This window comes from Mobula birostris, chromosome 14 (assembly GCF_030028105.1).
Source record: "Mobula birostris isolate sMobBir1 chromosome 14, sMobBir1.hap1, whole genome shotgun sequence".
Lineage (NCBI taxonomy): Eukaryota > Metazoa > Chordata > Chondrichthyes > Myliobatiformes > Myliobatidae > Mobula > Mobula birostris.
In genome coordinates, this window is record NC_092383.1 from 33,147,512 (window position 1) to 33,173,951 (window position 26,440).

At 40.4% G+C, this 26,440-nt stretch overlaps 1 protein-coding gene across 7 annotated transcripts in view; it reads left to right on the forward strand.

The window, feature by feature from the left end:
* Positions 1-26,440, forward strand: part of adamtsl3 (ADAMTS-like 3) — a 776,875-nt gene that overhangs the window by 673,265 nt on the left and 77,170 nt on the right. For 5 of the 7 annotated variants that reach the window (XM_072278334.1, XM_072278335.1, XM_072278336.1 and 2 more), the window contains 4 exons: positions 12,152-12,280; positions 13,015-13,197; positions 15,543-15,662; positions 23,828-24,040. In XM_072278334.1, coding sequence (XP_072134435.1) covers positions 12,152-12,280; positions 13,015-13,197; positions 15,543-15,662; positions 23,828-24,040 — 645 coding nt within the window. Of the gene's footprint in view, positions 1-12,151; positions 12,281-13,014; positions 13,198-15,542; positions 15,663-15,798; positions 15,871-23,827; positions 24,041-26,440 lie in introns of those variants that run through there. The other 2 variants (XM_072278339.1, XM_072278340.1) reach the window with 2 other exon arrangements.

Below are 26,440 nucleotides of genomic sequence, written 5' to 3' on the forward strand. Positions count from 1 at the left end.
ATGTATTGCAAGGTACTCCTGCCACATAACAAATTTCACAATGTACAGTATGCCTGTGCTATTAAACCTGATTCTGACAGCCAGTGCTGTCCCCTGCAAGCAGATGAGCCAATGGCACAGGAGAACTCTCCACCCCTCCAGTATGGTGTTGTACTTATCTCCTACAGGAGAAAGAGTCCCTCAGTCCTGAAGAAGGATCTTGGCCCAAAATGTCGACTGTTTACTGTTTTCCATGGATGCTACCTCCAGCATTTTGTGTGTGTTGCTTTTAGATTTCCAGCATCTGAAGGCTTTCTCATATTTAGGAAGAGGAGTGATCATGTTAGCAGAAATGAGGCAGTGGTTGTGTATGGTATGGCTGAATAGGTAACAGCATGTATAAGGTTAGTAATGATATTGTCATAATAGCTGTTTATTTGTATCTGTAGTGGTGCATGCATTGCCAGCTGCAATTTATTGATATTGCCTCTGAACTTGACTACAATGGAGAGGTCACTAAAATCTTTGCAACGCTGGGACCGTGTTCTTAGGGCAACACTGCCAGCATTAGTCTTATGGGCTGGGCTTTTTTCACTCAAGTCAGATTTCTAACCTTAGTGTCTTCCTTGATCTGTTGCTAGTGCAACATGTCTATTGGGAGTGTAGCTAAGCTGCAATGGTAGGTTTCTGTAATCACATGTCCTTTAAAGGTGATGTCCGTTAACAATGGATAGATCTTTATAAAGCACAATTGAAGTTACTAGCAGCTAATAGAAACTTCACAACTATCGTTGACCAAGTACAGAGGTCCAGGAGAAAGATCCTTGCACAAGAATCATACACTGTCAGCAGCAGGACAAATGGCCAAAGGTACCCAACAGTGCCACTTATTTTCCTGGACATTTTAACCTCAGACCCATTGCATATCGTGACTAAAATGAAAGCAAAATCTAGCAATGTTCAGTAGGTTAGATAGAGGCACAAGAGTTTCAAGGCAGTAACTTTTCGTCTTTCCAAAGACGCTAGCTGCCTTTTGTTCAACAGCTAGCCGGTCCTGTCCACATTTCAGTAAATTAGTTATTTTGTTTGTGCACTATGCTTGGAAGTGTTATCATTTTGTTTTAGATTTCCAGTATCCGCAGCGTTTTTCAATCGTTTTAGAATGTCCGATAATCTCTCAGCAATGACAAACCCTTCCTCTCAATCTATGAAGAATAAGGAAAGCTCAGAATGAAACAAGATCCAGGGCTACCTCAGTCCACATGTCTGTCATGGCAGCTTGGTATTAACAATTTACTTCAGGGTCCCTTCAGTTCAGGTGGAGAGAATTAGTATCCTGCAGTTCTGGGGCTATCCAGTATTGGTTTACACAGCCTGTGATAGATTCCAGTGAACGGAGGCATTTCCGAAGTATGGGGAATCCCTGATGCAGGTCAAAGTACTTATCCTCTGGAAAACGAATCAACTTGGCTTGGTGTCTGAAGTGAAAGGTGATACCTCTCAAAGCACTTTGAAAATGACCATAGCATTTTTACCAAGTCATACTTAAGCTCACAAGATCAGGTTTTCATATCAAAAGAACACACTCAGCTTAATTTAGCAGTGACATTAATCTCTGGTATACTCAGTGATGGTAGCCTGGTTGTGACAGATAACCTCTTTCCATCTGTTGTAGACATCTGCATTGCTCAGAAATTCATTGTTCCTGGGAGCCTTTGAACTAAGCTTTTGGAATGTTTGGATCTTATTCAATGAATGAACAAATTTCTGGTAGTCTGTGCAGTGTGTTAAATATTGCAGTAGTATTTGAGTAATCTTGTATATGTATTGTTTGATTAAGCATCCTTTGTTTGTTCACATAATTCACTATGGGTTATAGGCAAGAAATATGTGAATGCCGTATGACATTATACCACCACATCATATGTTAGCACCTCACTAAAGAAAGGGGTGAAAAAACTAAGTAGGCAAGCGTCCCAGCTCCTATGTTTTACTTTTGATTAGTTTCTGGAGTTACAAAATGTAACAGTGGCAGCGAGGAAGTTTTAAAATGAACTCAAGATAACTACGTACCGGTTGAAGCACAGCACAATTTTCTTCGGAGGGGGAGAGAGAAGTTGAAGTTAAAAAATAAGGCAGAAAATGGACAAAATTAACAAGCAACAAGTGTGTCTACAAGTTCATAAACAGTGAGTACCAGGTGATAATATATTTTAATAAAAGCAGGAATGGCTGGTTGCATTGGTATGATGGATACATTCAACTGTACAATGGGTAACTGGATGATGTATACTGAATGAATTGAACAGTATTTTGAATCCAATGCAAAACGAGTGCCATTGTTGCTGAGTGCAATGGGTGGAAATGCATACGGTTTGTGTGGAAGTTTAACTTCTCCAAACTGAGCTTTGCTGATATCATAAATGTCAAGCAGGAACATATAGAACCAAAACCATTTGGGTTTCATTAATGGAATCAAAAAAGAGAGTCCATTTCTGCTTATATGGCTGAATTGAAAGCATTATCAGTTCAGTGATGGGCGTAAAGATGCATAGAGATATCATTTAGTTTGTGGAATCTTATAACAAAGCATTCAAAAGCGGCTCCTAAATGAAGCACAACTCACATTTAAAAGAGCGGTTGAAATCGTTGTGTCAATGGAGACAGCAGCCAGACATGGAATTGAGTTGCAGTCAGGAATGATAGTGAGCATGAACAAACTTGCAATGGTGAAAAAGGCGAATGGTATGCTGGCATTTCATAGCAAGAGGATTCGAGCACAGGAGCAGGGAGGTAATACTGCAGTCGTACAAGGCCTTGGTGAGACCACACCTGGAATATTGTGTGCAGTTTTGGTCCCCTAATCTGAGGAAAGACATCCTTGCCATAGAGGGAGTACAAAGAAGGTTCACCAGATTGATTCCTGGGATGGCAGGACTTTCATATGATGAAAGACTGGATCGACTAGGCTTATACTCGTTGGAATTTAGAAGATTGAGGGGGGATCTTACTGAAACTTATAAGGGATTGGACAGGCTAGATGCAGGAAGATTGTTCCCGACGTTGGGGAAGTCCAGAACGAGGGGTCACAATTTGAGGATAAAGGGGAAGCCTTTTTGGACCGAGATGAGGAAAAACTTCTTCACACAGAGAGTGGTGAATCTGTGGAATTCTCTGCCACAGGAAACAGTTGAGGCCAGTTCATTGGCTATATTTAAGAGGGACTTAGATATGGCCCTTGTGGCTAAAGGGATCAGGGGGTATGGGGGGAAGGCTGGTACAGGGTTTTGAGTTGGATAATCAGCCATGATCATACTGAATGGTGGTGCAGGCTCGAAGGGCCGAATGGCCTACTCCTGCACCTATTTTCTATGTTTCTATGTTTAAACAGAAACAGTTTAAAGGAGAAACTTGCAGAAAGTGCAACAAAGTAGGACACATACAAAGAGCATGTCAAGCAGGCAAAAGTAAATGGGATTGCAGAAGGAAGAGAAAAAGATTAAAAAGTCAAGGTACAGTTTCAAAAAGAGCATTAATTGGCATGCTGTTGATGAAAAATCTGATAGTGATGCGAGTGGTAAGGATTGTGTAAACTTGAAAGTTACAATGTGAAAAATGACAAGGGACAAACAATATGGCTAACACTGGAAGTGAACGACAAATTAATTAAAATGGAATTGGAAATTAGCTTGGCTTTTTCAGTTTTCCCACAGCATGAGTTTGAACGTTATTTCAAAGATACTAAACTGAAGCCTGCTGATATCCAACTAAGTACTTATAATGTAGAAAAGAGAACTCCTGTAGGAATGACATTTGTAATGGTGAAATACAACAACCAGCAAGCCACATTGGGCTTGTATGTGGTTAAAACAGGTAGGCCAACATTGAGATAAGCTAACTACAACTTGATTAGAGATCCATCTACAATTTGCATGTTGCATCCCCTGCAATAGAGTCAACTGAAAGCAAACTAAGAAAGGTACTGGATAATGCCACAGGTGAGTTCAAAGATGGTATTGGAAAACTCAAACATAACAGTGGTAAAATAGTGTTAAATGAAAGTGCCACACCCAAGTTTTACAAAGCTTGTCTGGTTCCCTATACCATCCATGGGTCTGTCAGAGTCTCTGGTGATTTTAAGGTCATCAGTAATCCAGTACTGAAAGTAGATAAATACCCTCTGCCCAGTATAGAGCATATCTTTGCAAATCTTTGTTGAGAGAAACACTTCAGCAAACTAGACTTAGCTGAGGCCTACCTGCAGATGGAGATGGAGTGAGAATCCAAAGCGTTTCTCACCACAAGCACTCGAAGGGCTTTATCGCTATAATAGGCTTACTTTTGGAGCAACACCTGCACTCTGGCAGAAAGCTATGGCCCAGGTGGCTTAAGTGTTTCTTGGATGACATCACTGTTACCATTAAGGATAACAAGGAACATCTCCAAAATCTCAAGACAGTGTTAAAAAAGGTAGGTGATTATGGCTTCAGAACATGATGTGACAACTGTAAAACCAAGCATCACTTACTGTGGTCACACCATTGACACACAAGGTTTACGTCAGTGTGCTGAGAAAATTCAAGCAGTGGTGGGTGACCTAAAGCAAAAGAATGTTTCATAGTTGTGATTCTTTTTTAAGATTTGCCAAAACTGGCTACTGTGCTCTATCCCTTGAACTCTTTACTAGAGATCAGGAAGAAATGCCAATTGACAAAGCAGTGTGAGGTGGCTTTCCAAAAAGCATAAGTAAAATGGTGAAGTCAGACACTGTACTCACACATTATGATCCACACGATCCAGTGAAAGTCGGCTGATTGTGTAGGTGCAGTTATGTCACGTGTTATGAGTGGTAAAAGTGACTGGCCCATAGCACTTGCATCACGTACCATTACTGATGCAAAGAAAAATTATGCACAGATTGATGGTTTAGGGTGTAAAATGTTTTTACCAGTGCCTGTATAGGAGGGAGCTTACTCTCATCGCTAGTGTCCATTTTCAGTCCATAGAAGAGTGTTCCACTAACAGCAGCAGTACAAATTCAGAGATGGGCTCTGTTTCTTGGAGGACACAATAACAAGTTCGAATACAAGAGGACAACTAATCATGAAGGTTTTGATGGATTGTCCTGTTTACCCTCTTGGAGTATACTTCCTAATGAAAATCAAACATCCACTTATTATGGCAGACATGATCCAAAGGGAAACCAAGTCTACATGCCGATCCAAAATGGCTGGAATGTACAGCAGAAATTCCAGTTTCCCAATTTTTTTTTATCAGTGCTGGGATGAACTTGCCCTTGACAGTATTTGACTTATGTGGGGATTGAGAATTGTTGTACCATCCAAACTGAGAGCTGAAGTGTTGGAGGAGCTACATGCTATTTATCTAGGCATGGTCGAAATGAAAACATTGGCTCAAAGTTTTATTTGGTGACGTGGGATAGATCATCAGATCAATCAGCTTGCTACGTATGTACAGGATGCCCACACATCTAGAAAAGGGGTCCCCAACCTTTTTTGCACTGCGGACTGGTTTCATATTGACAGTATTCTTGCAGACCGGCCAACCGGGGGGTGGGGGGAATGGTTGCCAACGGACAAGAGTAGCAGTCAAATACATTATGTTTACCCTGAGAAAGACTACAATGACCATGAAGCCTTGCGCGGGCACCAGTGCGCATGCGTGACTTGCACATGCATGCACGTGGCGATTTCTCTTTTCTGCAAATCGTTTTTGGCGATTCTGTTCTGGGGGGGAGGGGGGGTTGTTAATCACGACCGGAATATAGGTGATAGGTGGCTAATACACTCAATTTCGTTTCTAAAAGAGTTTACCTAACGAATTTAATATTAAACACACAGTGCATATTTTCCTCGCATGAATATAGCGATAAGTCAATTATCAGGGGAGGACAGGGGAACTTGAAGTAAGTGTTGAACGAACTTCCAGTAGAGGTGGTAGAGGTGGTAGAGTTTAAAGTTAAACTGGACAGCTATATGGACAGGAAAGGAATGGAGGGTTAGGGGCTGAGTGCAGGTCGGTGGGACAAGGTGAGAGTAGCGTTCAGCACGGACTAGAAGGGCAGAGATGTCCTGTATCCCTGCTGTAATTGTTATATGGTTATATAAGTCACTTATAATTCAATAGGATCATAAGATTTTAAGTAACTTTTGGATATTAAACACACAGCACATATTTTCTTCGTATGAACATATAAAATTATTGCAACGCACTAATATTGCTGAATACTTGTTTTCCTGCAACAAGACGGTCCTATCGAGGGGTGATGGGAGACAGCGATACTTGAATGGATTCCTTATGTCCAGTCTATTCCGCAATTTAGTTTTTGTTGCATTCATAGCAGAGATATGTTGGAAATGGAGGCAACGTTTTCAGTGCCTCCGTGTCTATCTCAGGATATCTAGCCTTGACTTTGATCCGGAATGCTGGCAGAGATGTTATGTCAAACATACTTTTCAGCCCGCCGTCATTTGCAAGCTCGAGGAGTTGATCTCCTTCACGCTCTGACATGGATGACGCATGCCTAATGACCTCGCGTGCGTTCAAGTTCCACAGTGGGCGTGACAGGGAATGAGGAAAGATGCAGCTGACTCCTATCACAAAATCATATCGTTTCCTCGCAGCCCGGTAGCGCATGCCTTGCGGCCCGGTACCCGTCCGCAGTCCAGTGGTTGGGGACCACTGATCTAAAAGATACCAAGAACAGTGCCTCTCTATCCCTGGGAATGGCCTGCATTTCGCTGGCAGAGGATTCATGTGGATTTTACCAGATGGGAACAAATTTCTTGTTCATGGTGGATGCAGTTACAAAGTGGCCAGAAGTGTTTCCAATAGCCCCCACCACAGCCTCATACACTGTTGATGTGTTGAGAAGGATCTGAGCAAGATGTTCCAGAACACTTACTCAGTGATAGTGGACCAGTTTGTTGCGGAACTGTTTCAGACATTACGGAAAATGAATGGAATTACGTCTGCACTGTACCATCCATCTACAAATAGCTTGGTGGAAAGGGTTGTCAAGTGTCTAAAGAACTCACTGTGAGCAATATCAGCAGAACACTGAATCAGAAGCTCACCAATTTCCTCCTTGTATATCACAATGCAGCACACTCCACAACCAACAACTCACCCACTATGCTGTTCGTGGGTCATCACTTGCACTCACACTTGGATCTCCTCAAACTCAATCTCAGAAGAAAGTATGCAGGACAAACAACTGAGACAAATTGAGGCCCCTCAAGGAAAGAGGTTCTATGTTTCACTCCTGGACAAGCAAGTCTGGCGAGGGACTACAGAAATGATCAAAAATGGGTACTTGGAAAGATTAAAGACAGAATTGGACCACTCTCCTTCACAGTGGAGATTGTGTCCAATGTCATCTGGACACGACACAATGATCAGTTGAGGAGAGCAGAGTCAATTGTTAGAGATGAAAAGTGTCCAGAGCTGTCGGAACCATTTCCTGCAATCCCAGAGCCAGTTCCTACACCCACCACAGAGGAGCCGCAGAACCTGAGATGGTTTCACAGCCACAAGTCACATCTGCCAAGAAGAGTAAAGCCATTCCCCTTTGTCAGGAAAGACATTATCCCACAAGAGTAAGAAATGCTCTACTGCATTTAAATCTTTAGGCCTGAATAAGACAATTAAAATTTACTTTGCTGTGGATGTCTACATAATGGTTGTATTAAATAGTATATATGATGATAAGCTAGAGAACAGTACGTTACAGATATAAGTTGAGAGGCATTCTATATTGAGTTGGAGTTTATAGCTAAGCAGAGAGGAGTGTAGTGTATTTAATATTTTAGTAATATTTAATTGATATTGTAAGAATATTGTTTGTTTAAGCATTATTTGTTTCTTTAATAATTCACGATAGGTTATATGTATGAAGTATGTGAACAACATGTCATTGCGCCACCACTTCATTTGTGAGTGCCTTACTGAAAAAAGGAAGGGATAAAAGAACTTAGGTATGCAAGTGTCTTGGCTCCTGTGTGTTTTTTTAAAATTAGTCTTTGGAGTTACAAAACGTAACAGTCTGTAAGATGCTGATGCATATTCAGATCCAAAACACAACCTGAGATATCTAGTAGCAGACAGAAGAGGTTGCAGTTGCTGGAATCTGTAACAAACTCAGCAGGTCAAGTAGCGTCTATGGAAGCAAGTACTTGTCAATGCTTCATCTGAAGACTCTGCATTAGGAATGAGGGAAGTGGAAAGATGACCAATGTGAGGAAGGGTGAAACAGATGCTAGTACACAATAGGTGGAACAAGAGGGAGAAGAGAACAGAAAGATGAAATAAGGGAGCCGAAAACATAGATGTGCAGGTGAGTGTGTGTGGGAGAAGAATTCTCACTGTAGCTTACCTGGAATGGGAAAATTTGTTTGTACCACTGGACTATAAGCCTCCCTTCCCCCCAGGTGAAGTCTGAGATGTTCAAAGTTCAAAGTAAATTTATTATCAAAGAGTATATATATATATGTATGTAACCATATACAATCCTGAGATTCATTTTCTTGTGGCCATACTCAATAAATCATAATAGAATAATAGCTATCATAGAATCAATGAAAAACCACACCAACGTGAGCTTCAACCAGTGCGCAAAAGACAACGAAGTGTGCAAATACAAAAGAAAGAAGTAAAATTAGTACATAAATATTGTGAACATGAGTTGAAAAGTCCTTGAAAGTGAGTCCATAGGTTGTGAAAACATTTCAGCGATGGGGCAAGTGAAGTTGACCCTTTGGTTCAAGAGCCTGTTGGCTGAGGGATAATAACTGTTCCTGAACCTGGTGGTGTGAGTCCTGAAGCTCTTGTACCTTCTTCCCGATGGCAGCTGTGAGAAGAGAACATGCCGTGGGCAGTGGACGATGCCTTGACGATGGAAGCTGTTTTTCCACAACAGCATTTCATATAGATGTCCTCAATGTTGGGGAGTGCTCTACCTATGATGGACTGGGCCGTATCCACTACTTTTTGTGGATTGTTCCACCTATATGCCTTTAGCCATCCCTGTGTAATGGAGAAGACCGAATAAAAATATGCTGGTGTGAAACTGAGAAGGAAAGTTAAAATAGTTAAGATGAGCTGCAAATAGAGAGTTCCCTTTTTTTTAGTTTATTTAGAGATACAGCACGGAACAGACCAATCCAGACATCCACCAATTTTTCTAAACCCAAGTTTAATTACATGACAATTTAAAGTGACCAATTAATCTACTAACCATTATGTCTTTGGACTGTAGGAGGAAACTAGTTCATGCGGAGAAAACCTATGCATACACAGGAAGGAAAATACAAACCTGCTTACGGAGGATTCCGGAATTGAATTCCCAACTCCGATCCCCTGATCTGTAATAGCATTGCGCTAATCATGATTGTGCAATAGAGCACAGATTCCTTGCAGAATGGTTGCCTGGGCCTCAACTGGTTTCTCCAGTGTAGAGAATACCATGTGTGAACCCCAAATATAGTAAATTGGAAGAGATGTAGGTGAACCTATCCCTCACATAGAAGGTTTGCAGAGATTCTTGAATGGCAGTGAGGAGGTAGCTGAAGGGATTGATGTTACATCAGCTGTTGTTCCAGGTTGAAGTGGCAGGAAGTGGAAAGGGGTGGGTTGGGAGGAATAAGCCAACCGGAGAGTTACAAACAGAGTGGTCCCTTCAGAAAGGGGGAAGAGGGAAAGGTATGGCTTTTGTTGGGATCACGTAGAGCAGGTAGAAACGGTGGAGGATAATGTGTTGGATAAGTAAGGACCGAAGGAACCCTGTCTAGTAATAGAGGTGGGCTGAGGGTAGTTGTGCATGAAATAGAGGAAATACATATCAACTATAAGCGGAGAAATTTCTTTAGCCAGAGAGTGGTGAATTTGTGGAATTTAATACCACAGGCAGCTGTGGAGGCCAGGTTGTTGGGTGTATTTAAGGCAGAGCTTGATCGATTCTTGATTGGACATAGCATCAAAGGTTATGGGGAGTGGGGCTGAAGAGGGGAAAAAAAAGATCAGCCATGATCGAATGGTGGAGCAGACTCAATGGGCCAAATGGCTTAATTCTGCTCCTATGTCTTATGGTCTAACTATAGTGGAGCTGAAGCAAGTTTCAGGAAGAAAGGGGACATTTCAGAAGTGCTGGTGTAGAAGGCCTCATCTTGAGAACAGCTGTGATGGAGATGGAGAAATTGAGAACAAGGGATTGCATTCTATAGAAAGCAAGGTGGGAGGAGGTATCAGTGAGCTAGCTCTAGGAGGCTGTAAGTTTATTGGAGATTTCAATAACAAGTCTCTCTACTGAGAAGGAGACAGAGAACCAGAAAAGGAAAGTGTCAGAGGTTGTCCAGTTGAGTTTGTGGGTGGGATGGAAGTTGGTGGTAAATGTGATGAAATTGATTAGTTCTGCACTAGTGCAGGAAGGAGCACTGATGCACACTCATCATAATCGCAACTCAATTGTGGTGTGTATTAATCAGTAACAAAAGAAAGTCTGCAGATGCTGGAAATCCAAGCAACACACACAAAATGCTGGAGGAACTCAGCAGGTCAGGCATCATCTATGGAAAAGAGTACAGTTGATGTTTCGGGCCAAGACCCTTCATCAGGACTGGAGAAAAAAGAAGAGTAGAGTTAAAAGGTGGGAGAAGAGGAGGGAGAAACACAGAGTCATAGGTGAAACCGGGAGGGGGGAGTGGTGAAATAAAGAGCTGGGAAGTCGATTGGTGAAAGAGATACAGGGCTGGAGAAGGGGTGATCTGAAAGAAGAGGACAGAAGGCCATGGAAGAAAGAAAAGGAGGAGGAGCACCAGAGGGAGGAGATGGGCAGGTAAGGAGATAAGGTAAGAGAGGAAAAAGGGAATGGGGAAGGATCTATACAGAGATAGACAGATACTTTATTGATCCCAAAGGAAATTACAGTGTCATAGTAGCATTACAAGTATATAAGTATTAGAAGAGAAGTAAAAAAGAATAAAAAATAAGTTACCTCAAACAGTCTAACAGGAGGGGGTCATTACTTCCTTGGTTATAGGTTGACTGATTATAGAGCCTAATGGCTGAGGGTAAGTATGACCTCATATAGTGCTCTTAGGAGCAGTGCAGTTGTCTTAGCCTATTACTGAAAGTGCTCCTCTGTTCAGCCAAGGTGGCATGCAGAGGGTGAGAAACATTGTCCAGAATTACCAGGATTTTCCATAGTGTCTTTTGTTCTACCGCAGACGCCAGTGTGTCCAGTTTGACTCCTATAACCTGTGTTGTTGCCATTGCCCCAGTACACCACCGCATATGAGATTGTACAGGCAACAACAGACTGGTAGATCATGTGAAAGAGAGGCTGCATAATCCAAAGGACCTCAGTCGCCTCAGGATGTAGAGGTGACTCTGGCCCTTCTTGTACACAGCTTCTGTGTTGGTGCTCCTCTCGAGTCTGTCATCCAGGTGCACCCCCAGGTATTTGTAGGTTCTCACCACATCCATGTCCTCACTATCAATAGTAACAGGGAACAGTGCAGGCTCAGTTTTCCTAAAGTTCATCACCATTTCCTTTCTCTTACTGATGTTGAGCTGCAGTTTATTCAGCTTGCACTAGTTGACAAAGTCCTCCACTAAGGCCCTGTATTCATCCTCCCATCTTCCCTTTATACTCCCAACTATTGCTGAATCATCAGAGAATATACTGAAATGTGCTTGAGGAGCACAATCTCACTCAATTTCCTTTCTCTTAAATCTTAACAATAGATAGATAAACTTCAGTCAATACTGCTGGTGGTTCAAACCAAGTCTAAACAGACCTAAGTATCTGCAAGGGTTTAGGGTGTCAAATAAAGATGTAATAGATGTCATGTTTTAAACCTAGGAATACGAACCAGACATGGATAATTTAGAAGGATACTTTGAGAGGTTTTAATAGACATAATGTCATTTTTCTTCTAAGTGCTATCTGTAAGTTTAGCATAATGAATTTTCAGCAATGTTTCATTTTAACTACCTACATTTAAAGGTCTTGTGGTGATTTAATAAATTCCTTTTAATGCCTTTATTTAAATCAGCAGTTAAATTTGTGCTTAGCACCTTGTGTTGAAGCATCATCAATTTTAATGATGCATCATCTTAACTTATACAAATTCTGTGTTATGATGTGTTACAGAAACCCCTGCCATCAAATTTTCCAGGGAAAGTATCATAAACCTTACAACGTGGCACATAACAGCTGTTGTTGGAAGTGATTTATTGGCCAGACTTGGGGCAACAGTAATCATTGATTGCCCAGTTGAAGGTAAATGAAACAGAAAAGATTATTTGTAACATTTAATTTAAAGTATATTGTAATATTATATTAAGCAATTGTAATTTTTTTCAGTGCAGGAGATCCATTAAGAGTTGCACCAACTATCTAAAGTTTCTGTGCATTAGGTCTCAATCCTCTGAACTTTTCTAGTTTAACTTTAAATGCTTAGTTCTTCTCTTAACATTTATGAATTTGTTTTCTGATATGCTGTAAGAATTGTCTGCAAAAAATAAATTCTTTTCACCTTTGTTCTTTTGCTGAAGGGTTTTATTCTATGTTGGTACTGACTTAACAATGGAAAAATTTTCCTGAAAATCTGTCAGATCATTAAAGTTTCTCATATCACAACACAACTCTATTTTAAAGCACTTCATAATTGTTAAGCACAAGGGGCTGTTGCAAAGGTTTTGAGAAACATTATATAGTTTGATATTTTTCTCATTAATGCTATGCTTTAGTCTGTGTGTCTCTTTAATGAAGTCTTTGTCTGATAGCTTGGTCACCAATACTTCCATTCTTCAATTATTTACATTCCATATGGCTTTAGCAAAACAAATAGTTTTTCCATTTCATATCGTTGTTAAAATTCTATATAACCTTGTGTTAATGTATGTTTCAAAATAGAATGCTTCATTTTAAGCCGTGTTTTATAAGCATACTATTCTAAGATTATATGAGTTTTCTGTATCTAGAGAGTATAATTGTGTTATTTGTTTGAACAGGTGTCCCTGAACCAAAGATTATTTGGCAAAAAAAAGATGTTCTGTTAGGAAATAATTCTGTTCAACTTCAAAATGGATCTCTGGCACTGGTAAATACAACACTTGCAAATCAAGGAATGTACACTTGTACGGCCATAAATGAAGTTGGACAAGCAACTATGTCAACAGTCATTAATCTAACTGGTAAGATCTTATATTATTAACTAAAACACAGTGATATGAGACCAATTTCCACCCATTGCCAGCCAGAGAAAATCAGAAAGAACTTAATTCCCAAGTTATTCTCTTGTGTTTTATAATGTTCAACTTTAAATTGTTTTTTTTTGGTGTGTGGAAATTTAGGTCAGGCTTGGAGATTGAATTAAAAACATAACTTTAACAGAAGTCATCAGATGTTTTGGAAATCACAAATGGAGCATTGAAAACCATTTACTCAGTTTGTATACCTATTATAATTCTGGAAGAGTCAGCACTAAAATGATAAAGATTTGCATCCCGTATCTGAGTGTGGACCTTGGCCTCAGCTACCAATTTGAAGATGCTAGATTCTACCCTTCATTGTTAGCTATCAGCTGACCACTTACAGTGAAACCCCAGTAATCCGCTCTCCAAACAATCAGAATCAGGTTTATTTCCACTGTCTTATCTGACATGAAATTTTATTGTTTAGGGACAGCAGTGTAGTGCAAAAATCAAAATTACTAAGTTACAACAGAAATAAATAGTTGAAAAAAAGAATAGCAAGGTAGCGTTCGTGGGTTCAATGCCCATTCAGAAATGGTAGAGGAGAAGAAATTGTTTCTGAATTGTTAGTGTGAGTCTTCAAGATTCTGTGCCTCCTCCTGATTGTAACAACGAGAAGAAGCCATGACTTAGTTCATGAGGATCCTTAATGATAGATGCCTCCTTCTCAAGGCACCACCTCTTGAATGTGGGGAGGGGGGAAGGGGGAGGGTTGCCTGTGATAGATCTAGCTGGGTCTACAATCCCCTTCTCCCTCTTGCAATCCTATGCATTGGAGCCTCCTCACCAGGCTATAATGCAGTCAGACTGAATGTTCTGCACTGTATATCTATAGAAATATGCATGGGCTTTTATTGGCACACCAAACTCCTTAAACTCCAAATGAAATAGAGCTGCTTGTGCGCCTTCTTCATGCATCAATATGTTGGGCCAATGTCGATCCTCTGAGATGTTGACACTCAGATACTTGAAGCTGCCACCCTTCTCACTGCTGACTCCTCTCTGAGGGCAGAACTTCCCCTTACACAAGTCTACAATCAATTCCTTAGGTTGCTGTTGCGCCACATTTAGAAATACTGATGATTCAATTTCTGGCTCAGCAGATAATGCACGTTCTGTGCTCCTTTCCCACTCACCAGGGCCTTGTTTCCTCCACACCCTTTGATTCACTTGGTCCCTATTTCCCATGTTCTCCTTAAGTTGACCAGTGTTCTGTTTCCCACACTCACTATGCCTGGTTCAGTGGAAACTATTATAATGCTCTCTGGAGGGGAGGAGAAGATGGCGGCGCGACGCAGCGCGCGCGGCTGCTCCGAAATGATATCGTATTTGTGAAGTAGGATGCCGTGCACAATCCTGATTTGATGGAGACAGCCGTGAGAAGCACGGAGGAACATCTGGAGAAACTTCTGAAATGCCCGCTTCGCTGCCGCTGCTACTGTGTGATCGAGAATCTCTGGAGGGGAAGGCCCCAGATCCTCGGCTTTGCCTATTGCCTGTTGCCGTGGCCGGGGTCAAAGCGCTCAGCAGAGATGGTGCTCAGTGCTCAGTGTCAGAGGGCTGGTCGGAGGCTCAAAGTTTTCGGATGGACTGAAGAGTCGGCTGTGGTCGGGCGCCCGCACGGTGCTGCATCGGCAAGTTTGCGGCGCTGGAAACTCATGGCAGGGAGAGTTTTTCTTCCTTCTACCATCTGCGTGAGATGATGGGACTTTCGAGAGACTTTGAGACTTTTTTTTGCTGTGCCCATGGTCTGTTCTTTATCAAATTACGGTATTGCTTTGCACTGTTGTAACTATATGTTATAATTATGTGTTTTTTGTCAGTTTTTCAGTCTTGGTTTGTCTTGTGTTTCTGTGATATCATACCAGAGAACATTGTATCATTTCTTAATGCATGCATTACTAAATGACAATAAAAGAGGACTGCGTGTCCTCATAATGTTATGTCATCTAATCTAATCTAATCTTTTATCTGGAAAGGAGAACTAATGATTTTTGTACTTTAATATGGAATAATATCCAATGGTCCAGAAAAAAAAATTGCAGTCATTCATCACCAAAATCCTGAACCAATGGATTATTGGAATTTTGTAAGCTATAGAAAAAATGTCTTGTGCATATTTGATTGAAGTCCATCTTTTGCTGACACACCAGAGAATTATACAAAATGCACTGACAGAAGATGGATGCTTTTACCGCACTTTTGAAGAAGGATATATTGTAACTAAAATTGGGAGAGTTGCAAGTAGAATTTGACAAAGAAAATAAATTCTGTCATCTATTTAGAACCAGGAGCTGCTCCACAGACTGTGGGATTCCATCAAAGCAAAGGAAGAAAACACGTCTTAATGGCATCAAAGCTTGGCACTCCAGTTACAGTTAAACAAGGGAATGTGTTACGTATGGGTGAGTATGTGTTTTTCTTTGTTGTAATATACATTTTATACATATTTAAGAATATTAAATCCGTTATGGCACTCTGTGGAACCAATTAGTATAAATTACAGCCAAACCTAAGTCTAATTATATGGTCTATTTTTAGAATTCTTTTTGGCTCCAAGGAAATAAATGTATGGAAGACGTCTGAAACAAAAACACTATTGCAGGAGCCAACTTTAAATCAGTTCTGAATAGTTAAGAATGAATGCAAAACCGAGCAGAAGTGCGCAAAATAAAATATAATCAATTCTCCATGGTTCGACTCAGACGCAAAGTGGTACCTGGTTCTGGGCCTGGAAAGTTTGAAGTCAATGAGATCTGAAGAGTTGAGAAGAAAAGGGAAGAGTAGTGAGGAGAACATAATAAGCAGCAAACACAAAATGCTCGAGGAACTCAGCAGGTCAGGCAGCATCTACGGAGAGGAATAAACAGTCGTCATTTTGGGCTGAAACCCTTCATCATTCCAGTATTTTGTGTGTGTGTGTGTCACCCTGGATTTCTAGCATCTGCAGAATCTCTTATGTTTATGAGGAGAACATAAATCCTGGAGGCTGGAGTTCATTGTTGCTTGATTGCACTAAATGCAGAATATAATGACAACTTCACATAGTGTTCCACTTATAGAATTTAATTCCATTGACTTCAGGCAACTGACGACAACTTTCTGCAACCACAAGGAGATCGGAATGAATGTTTAACCCATTGACAATTGTTTAAAATGGAGGAATGGAGGTGGGGTGCAGCAAGAGTGATAAAAGGTAGACAACAAAAATGAAGAGATAGGATACCCATTTATGCAATCAAAAACTCCAGGTGCTGGACAGCTGCTGCAGTAAGACATCTTTCAAGGAGAAGGCTGTACTTCACAATCTGATTGTCACGATTTCATGGAATTCAGCAGATTACGTCTCCATGTGCAAACATGAGGGAATCAACAGGTTTTAATTATTGCAACACACACAAAATGCTGGTGGAATGCAGCAGGCCAGACAGCAACCATAGGAAGTAGCACAGTCGACGTTTCAGGCTGAGACTGTCTCGGCCTGAAACGTCGACTGTGCTTCTTTCTATGGATGCTGTCTGGCCTGCTGCGTTCCACCAGCATTTTGTGTGTGTTGCTTGAATTTCCAGCATCTGAAGATTTCCTCGTGTTTGCAGTTTTAGTTACTGTTTATGGGAAGCAAATTTCACTCATGAAGCTGACATTCATTGTCCAATGGACAGTTCATTACAGCTGAGTGATTTGCTTGACCACTGTACCATGCTGCACTGGATGTTGTACATTGTGTGAACAATGCAATTAAGATCCAGGAACATCCTCAGCTTTAATTCAAGTTTATGTTAAGAAAACAGGCAGACCTTTTATCCTGTAGGAGTTCCATACCCTGGGTTAAAGGTTTGGAAAGGGGCTAGTTCTGTCTTTTGTGGCTTTGAGTTTATTCAGGTTTGCTGTACAATAAGCACCAAACTGATGATGTCATGGTAACGAGGCAGAAAGTTATTCCATTGTTCCAGTTAGCAGTGTCAATAGAGTCTGATGGTCATAAAATCACTGCCCACTGTAAGGTCTTGAAGGCACATTCCAATGATAGTCTTGACTGTATTAGTCTGATCCTAGATCAGGTATCCTAGACTTGTTAGAGGAGGTTATGTTTTAGATGAATTCTTCTTTCTTTTTAAATCTTTTTATTGAATAAGTATACAAAAAGGTAAGCCATATAGGCACTAATACACTGTTAGAATATTATAAAATTACAGGAGATATTAATACAAAAAAAATACAAACAATGTAATTTAAACATAACATACCAAGGTAACATAACAGTATACTAATTTTTATATATATCAATAGAGAAAAGGAAAAAAAAACCCAAAAAAAACCCCACCGTGCAACTAACTAAAAGCAAAGCAAAGCAATGGGCTAAATTGGAACCAAACAGAGTTAAAAAACTTAAAATCACGTTCTCAATCCCGACCTCCATTAAAAACAGTAAAAAAAAAACAAGAAGGGTTAGATGAATTCTTAACCCTTGCACTTGTGTCCTGATCAACCTGAGAACCTGCAGTGCCATTACCTTCTCTGTGATGTGTCCAGGCTGTTGTCTATATACATTTCTACCATGTGTACTCAACCTAGTCCATTCCAAGTGCTGCAGTTGTGCTCTTAGCCATGTCACCTCCCTCTCCAGAACACGGAAGTTATCCCCTAGTTCTTCCAGCCCATCAGGTCTGCTAAGAATACCAAAAGACAATTTGAAATAATACATTAATAAGGTAACTCATTCATAATTTGTGCCTCGCAGAAGAGGTTTTGGACTATTTGGATAAATACACTGACTTTATCACCTGACAGTTCACCACGTTCCCTCCCAATGCCACCATCAAATACAACTTAACCCTCTGCTCCACTTTCATCATAGAAGGGGATTGTTTTGTCCACGACACCTTAATTACCCCCTCAATCAATCTGAATACCCACTCATCCCTGAGTGACACCTTCCTGTTCCAGTGTCAGAGATGTAAAACCTGAATCTTGGGACCAAGTTTTTTACCAGGTGAAACAGCAGTTTATTTGTACTATTTAAATTTAGTAAACTGTATTCACCTCCCGCAATTTCTCCCCCTCTAAAGGAGAGACCAAATGTGGACAGGATGGCGGCTTTGCAGAACAGCACCGCGAAACATGCAAATATGCTCACCTCTCAGGTTAATTCCCTACCTCAAACTCATTCTGCTCGCTGGTCTATTCTACATCAATGAAATATAGTTTAAGCTACAGAAACCGCACCACATCTTTCGATAAGCCTCTCTTCAGCCTTTCAGACTGAAGACTGAGTTCAACACGCCAGTGACTCAGGCTCAATTCTGATCTCCAGTGCTGTCTATGTTGAATTTACATATTCTCCCTGTGACCACACTGGTTTCCTCCAGATATTTCAGTACCCTCCCACATCCCAACAATGTGAAGGTTAGGAGGGCAATTGGCCACTGTCACTTACCTCTAGTGTTCAGCTGAGTGATTCAACCTAAGTAGAGTTGATGGGTATGTGGGTAGAGTAAATGGGCTAGTGTAAGATCTGTGCAAAACTGGATGTTTAATAGTTAGCATGGATTCACTGAGCTGAAGGTCTTGTGTTTTTTTATGTAACTCCACATTATGAGAACTGTTGTTCCTGCATTTTTGGGCAACTATTGGTATTTATGTCATTTACAACTCTTCTACCATTGTCTGTTGACCACCTTATATGCCTTCAACCTACACTATCACTCTTTTCAAAACTTAAAACGCTTTTGATTTTCACGTGCCTATTTTGTCCTTTCCAACCACTCCCCAGTTTCTCTTCCTTGGTACTTATTCAAAACTGGTAAATTCTCTGACCTTTTTCTAGTTCTAATGCAACATTATCAACTTAAAATGTTAACTTCTTCTCTCTCCATGGATTCCGCCTGACTGCTGACTACGTCCTGCATTTTATTTTCCTTCCAACTTTCCAACATTTGCAATGCTTTGTTCTTCTAAAGTTTCTTACATTATTGTAAGATGATCTTCTTTTCCCTCATTTTTTAACCCTGACCCCCTGCAAGAATTTTATATTCTTTCTTCTCTGATATGGCAGAATGGCAATGTGAGTTGTAAGGAGAATGCAGATAGACTGTGTTAAGGACATGGCAAATGGAATCTATTATAGAAAAATGTGAAACCGTTGATGTTGATTTTAAAAATTGAAAAGCAGGATATTTTTGAAAATGCCAAGAATTTGAGATGTTGATCCTCCAGGAACCCTTAGTGTTGAATAGAAATCACTGAAAGGTAACTTACAGGTACAGCAAATGGAAATAGAAAAATAAACTGTAGATGCTAGAAATCGGAAATAAAAATGGAAAGTGCTGGAAGCACTCTGTCAATCTGTAGATCAGGGAACATCTTGTGGAAAGGGAAACAGCATTTCAGGTCAAAGACCAACAAACGTAAGATGTGAGCAATATGCTGGCCTTTGTTAGAAGAGGGTGTGAGGAAGAGCATAAAGGCATCTTAATTTTACCTGGTTAAGCCATATGTGGAAAAGGGTGCACAGGTCTGGTCTTACTCCACAAGGAAGGATATGATTGCAACAGGAATGGAACAAAGGTTGGCCAGATTTATTCATTGATCAAATCTCAATTCAGGGGAGATCAAGCAAATTATCTCCATATCATATATAATTTGGAAGGAGAGATGATCTAGTTTAAACACTGAGAATTCTTAAGGTACAGGAGAAATAGAAGAAATTTCACTAGCTTGGCCAGATGTTTCACAATTGAAATGAGAAGAAAGATCTTTGCCCAGTGTGTGATAAATCTTTGGAATTTTCTACTATTGAGGCAGAGAGCATTGAAAATATTGATAGCTTTTTAAAAAAAATATTTTAAAGGAATCAAAGAATATAGTATTAATGGTTCTAAGATAAATGATCAGTCGCAATGCAGGGACTGAATGTCCTACTTGTGCTTATATAATGATTTTATCATCATCAGACATGATTGGATATTCACTACCATATTATTCTGCTTGGAAATATTTGTTAGTGCTGCTGAAAATGTGAAAATTTTGCACTGGCCTGTCTTTGCAACCACTTGTGAGCACTTTGCACTAATATATTTCAATCTAATAAGGATAGTATCATTTTTCAGACTGATATTTACTGTTGATTGAGGCAAAACTTCACACAGGTCTTCACCACTCCCTGTCTCAGTTTTCTGATCCTGCCTTTCAACCGTCCAAAACACATGTGCTCTGCTAATCCTGGCTTCTTCTTCAATTCTGAACTGAATGCCCACCATTCGTGCCAGTCCTTCAATGGTCAGTGTTCCTAGTTCCAGAATTTCTTCCCTCAATCTTCACGCCTTTCTACCTCATTTGACTTTGAAGAGATTCCATTGAAACTGAACTGTCTGACCATGCTTTTGGTCATTCATTCCAATATCTCCGTGGGCAACTATGTGTAATTTCCTCAGGTTTGATACTGCTCCTGTTTTGCGCCTTGGGGGGTATTGTGCTATTCAATTCAAAGCTGGTGTTATAAAGTGCAGTTTATTTTATCCAGAGCCTTGCAGCAACAAATTGTGAAGTAGAATTATAAATCTTCATTCAAATGTTTACTCTTTCATAACCCCTGTCCTACAGATCATGTAACAAACTTGTGTGAAAGTAATTGTTTTCTTACCACAAGAAATTGGAAACAGATCAGGCAGACCATAAGACCAAAAGCATAAGAGCAAAATCAGGCCATTTAGCCCATTGACTCTGCTCCATCATTCAGTCATGCAGATTTATTTTCCCCTCTCAAGCCATTCTCCTGCCTTTTTCCTGCAACCTGTAATTATAAGCACAAGAAAGTCTGCAGATGCTGGAAAGCCAAAGCAGCACACACAAAATGCTGGAGGAACTCAGCAGGGCAGGCGGCACCTATGGAAATGAACAAACAGTTCGGGCTAAGACCCTTCTTCAGGACTGTAGCAGTATCTGTGGGGTTAACATTTCAGGTCACAGACCCTTTGTTAGTCTGCCTTCAGTCTGTAAAATTATCTGTTTCTCTTTCCTCTACTTGATGCCCAGCTTTCTGAATGTTTACATCATTTTGTTTTTTTGTCAGGTTTCCAGCATCTGCAGTTCTTTTGGGGGGAGGGGTAGGTTAACAATATGGGGATTATCCTTTATCATAGGTTTGAAGAATTGTTCTTTTACCAGTTGAAGAATAATGGTGATTATCATTAAAAAAAAGAACCTCATTCTACACAGTGAATGATGCCCTCCAGTCGTGACATACAGTAGCTGGTAAATCATTAGAGGCATGGTCAGCATTGCTGTGTGCAAAAATAGGGTAACTGCTCTTTAAATCCAGGGTTTAACAATGTCATACTCCCGTTCTTTTACTTTGGAATGGATTTGGGAATTATCTTGTACAATCCCCTTCTTTCCACTTCTCATAGCAAACTACAGTAAAATCATTTTTGGAGTAACGACTTTGGTGAAATGTTTTTTTTTGTTAATCATATTGTGAACTTGGTTTGTTGCCAACATCTGTGCAGATTAGTTAAATATGTGAAAGCTATAACATTGCTGCATTTCATTAACATGCTGAATACTAAGTCTTGATTGTTATTCTACAGAGATGTTGTTTCTTGATGTTGCCAAACCATTGGTAAAAATTACTCAACCCCAAATTTGTCCTTCATTTGGCTCACATATTGGAATTGACTATTGGAAGGTTCTATTATTTGAGTTAAACAAGTTTGAAAAGAACCATGCCACTGTATTTTTAGTTTTTCTTTCTTGATACATGATTCACATTATTTCCATAGGTGACTCCTCAGTCAGAAACACTTTGTGTGATACACACAAAATGCTGGAGGAACTCGGCAGGTCAGGCAAAATAGATAGTCAACACTTCGGGCCGAGACACTTCTTCAGGACTGAGAAGGAAGGGGGAAGGTGCCAGAATAAAAAGCTGGGGGGAGGGGAAGGAGGCCAGTTGGAAGGTGATAGGTAAAGCCAGGTGAGTGGGAAAGATCAAGGGCTGGAGAAGAAGGAATCTGATAGGAGAAGAGAGTGGACCATAAGAGGAGGAGAACCAGGAGGAAGAAATAGGCAGGTGAGAAGAGGTAAAAGGTCAGAGTAGGCAATAGAAGAAGAGGAAGGATTTCTTTTCAGTGGTGAGGACTGAAAATGTCCTTTCCTGTATCTTTACAGAGGCTTCTTTGATTTTAAAAGACTTAGGAAAAGGTTTGTAACCACACATGTTTAGCTATTAATTATTGACCAGCTTCTCTACCAGTAGGACAGCAGCTGAGGTAGTGGAGCTGTTGTCTCATGGTGTCAGAGCCATAGGTTCAATCCTGATCTCTGGCACTGTCTGTGTGGAGTTTACATGTTCTTTCTGTGACTGTGGGGGTTCCTGCTCACATCCCAAAATAGGGCAAATTGGTGAACTAACTGGGCACTGAAAATTGTCTCCCAGTGTAGAGATAAGTGGTAGATTTGGCAATGTAAATGGGAAGATGGAAAGAATTTAAAGTAGGATTAATGCAGGATTAGAGTACTGTGGATTTTGACGATCAGTGTAGACTTGATGACGCTATGCTTCAAATGACTAACATTTAACTGGACACAATCTTTATGTCCATTCATCTCTGCCTTTGTACAATTTCCAGACAATAAATTGATGCTATCTTTTAAATTTAAGAGAGCCTTAGAGAAAGATAGCAGTAAAATATTTAAATAAATGCATCTCTGACTCAGAAAGGGCTAGCAATCAAAAATACCTACAAATTTAAATGTTTGATGTCCTTGCAATGAGTTAATTGTTTTGGCCCATCCCTTAGTCAGCTGGCATGTTCAACTGTGAATCAACACAAGTGGGAATGCTTCCTGGAGTAAATTTGATTTTAAGCCCTTATGTGGCCGTAAAGGAAGCCAGTATCATGAGAAAATGTAAACAGCCAAACAATATAAATGCACTACAGAAATTGAACACAGAACAGAAATATTAGTTACTACTGAGCTGCTGTTGTTCTTTTCATAAAGAGCTGGGTCTGTGGCTCAAGCACCATTGACACCAGTAGTAAGCCAGTGTCTGTTCTTCTGAAGAAACCACCATAATGGAATCCAATCATGTCCAGCAGTGTACTTCTGTGGCACAGTAAAAGGCAGTCTGAGATATCGTGGTATGCCAGAGAAGGAGATATTAGAAAAGTGGTCAAAAGCTTTATCGCCATGATCAGTTTTAAAGAAATCCATGAATATGGTCAATGAGAGGCTAGATCAAAAATTCCAGAATTTTATCCTACTAATCGAACAGCACACTTACCTATTCATGGCTCCAAGCAGAATACTTTATGAGAGGTTTTTAGTTAATGAAAAGTTAATAATGCAATCTATGATTTCCGGACACAATACATGTTGAAGGTATATCTGACTTTATCAATTGTAGCTCATATCAATGTCATGATATGTGCTGGTGTAAAGTAAACACCAGCAATTTAAATTTAACGGAGTATCTTTGTAAAATTTTAGAATAATTATTTAATTTCATTTTTTTATAATACTAGTCACTATCATGTGTGCCTTATTTTTTGTCTATCTTGTTCTCCAGGCTGTCCGACGGTTGCCAAGGACAAAATGACCATTCGCTGGTATTTCAAGAATCAATCCATCCACACTGTCCCAGAACTTGAATACAAAATACTCGCCAGGGGACGAGTCCTTGAAGTAAAAATGGCATTTGAGAGGCTAGAGGGACAATACACATGTCAGGCTTCAAACAACTTTCGATCGATCTCCGCTTATGTGAATGTGAGCTTTGTAGGTATGCTAAGAATTTATTCATTTACTGTTTTACATCATTCACCATTTTAAGTTGGAGCAGCATTTGTGTGGGAGTGCGCTGGGGGAGCTGAGCCTTCTGTGAATTACAACAGGAACATTTGAAAAGTGGGAGGCGTGAGAAACTGCCTCTAAAACAATTTAATGTGATGTTAGTCAACTGATCCTTTATGCAATGTAATTTTGTTAGTCTTCTTACTTCTCTATTTTCATCAGTCACAAATTATTTTCTTCCTATCCTAGTCTTTTTCCAGTTTATACTTTTGAATATTTCCCATTTAAAAGACCAAGCCTGTCCTCATCTTTGGGATCATTAATATGAAGTTCCCAGGCCTACAATGCACTCAGTGAAGTCAGAGCAGTGTTCAATGAAAAGGGTGTTGGGAACATGTGCATATGCTTTAATTGGACTCCTGAAATCTTTATATTTGGGATTTCGAAGCACATGTTCCCAACACCAGCTAGGACTTGCATCTCAGGAGAGCCATCCTCTCACCATCTGCTCTTCACTTGGGCTTTCAAGATTCAAAAATAAATACTTCCATTTTATTTGTTGATGGAACCTGGGGCATTGTAATCCATCCCTATTTACCCCAGAAACGAAGCGGGGGTTCAGAGTCAACTGCATCGCTGGGTCTGGGGTCACATGTTAACCAAACCACGTAAGGATGGTAAAGATATTAGTGAATCAACTGAGTTTTTACAATGGTCCAGTATTCCATAATTTCTAATAAATGATGCTTCTTTTAACTTCTAGATTTAATTACTTGAATTTGAAACCCTTGATGCTACAAAAATGGGATTTAAATTCATGTCGTCGGATCAGTGGTCCAGACATCCACTTGGAAGTTCTAACTTAATACTGCTCCCGATAACCCACAATATTTTTTTTTGTATGAAGAAATATATACTATGTGGTGGTTGCCCATCATGTCTGACAATGACAGGAAACCCGTACGGGGGAGCTTTTGAATTGTAAAGGTCATTGCACTGGGACAGTTCTACTGACTTTAACTCAGATATCTGGGTTCAAAGGTATCAGCAAGTGGCACAGACTGGGCTCATCCGTGGTTGCAGTAGATGTCCATGACATGTTTTGTGCCTTGTCGTGACCTTTGTGCTTCACGGAGCATTGCAGCAGCACCTTCCTGGCCGTTGGACCTCACTGTAGATCTCATCCGCCCAGTCCACCAGAGCTGACTTCACATGCTAGGACAGGCATATCCCTATCTCACCAGGGTATGAGGCAGTATAAACCATATTTATTATGTCATGATGGCAATACAACAGATGTCATGTGGGCAGGTGGCCAAGTGGTTAAGGCATTGGACTAGCGACCTGAAGGTCGTGAGTTCGAGCCCCAGCCAAGGGAACGTGTTGTGTCCTTGAGCAAGGCACTTAATCACACGTTGCTCTGTGACGACACTGGTGCCAAGCTGTATGGGTCCTAATGCCCTTCCCTTGGACAACATTGGTGTCGTGGAGAGGGGAGACTTGCAACATGGCAACTGCTGGTCTTCCAGACAACTTTGCCCAGGTCTGCGCCCTGGAGAGTGAAGACTTTCCAGGCGCAGATCCATGGTCTCGCAAGACTAACGGATGCCTTAAATACAACAGATTCCATTCCTTCCTCTCAAAGGCATGCTTGGTGTCACATACACCTTAATGCATCATCCATTTTGAAATTATTCAAGTTTTATGTTCATAAATCAGCAATGGTATTAACAATATATTTTATAAAGATAAAAATTCAGATTGACTTAGAGTTAATATCAATTATTAAATAATTATTTGCATTTATATTTACATAGGAGATTAATGTTAAGGAGCTAGTATTCGAAAGAGTAATAATAAAGAAAGGGAAGATAACCAGTTAACTAATTCAACACAGAATGGATCAAATCCTAGTTCTGAATGCATTGTATCCCTGCATACTTGAGAATTTAGGATAAAGGTCGTCTACAAAAAATGTGTTGGCGTACGATAACTTATCTTGGCACATGATTACAGTTAGAACATATGCTCATGTTAGCAGGCTGGCCACAAAGTAGAAAAGAGGGAGTTGGAAGATTTGATGTAATTACTGGAGTTGGTGAAAGGTGGGAGGTAGTGTTCCGCAATGAATGGTACCACAGGCACTGCTGATCATTTGTGATTTGACCTTGAGTATTGTTCAAAATTAGTGGATGACATTAAAAGGAAATATGAAAATGGAAGCAGGACAAGGCCATGCACTCAATTTGTCTGACACTCCCACTCAATGACCATCCTTTACCACCATCTCCCCCCCCCCCCACCACCTCCTCAACCCACTCCATCACTCAAGTGACCTCCACAGAGGAGAAGGACTGCAGCGGATTAAAGGGCGGCATTAAAGCATTTC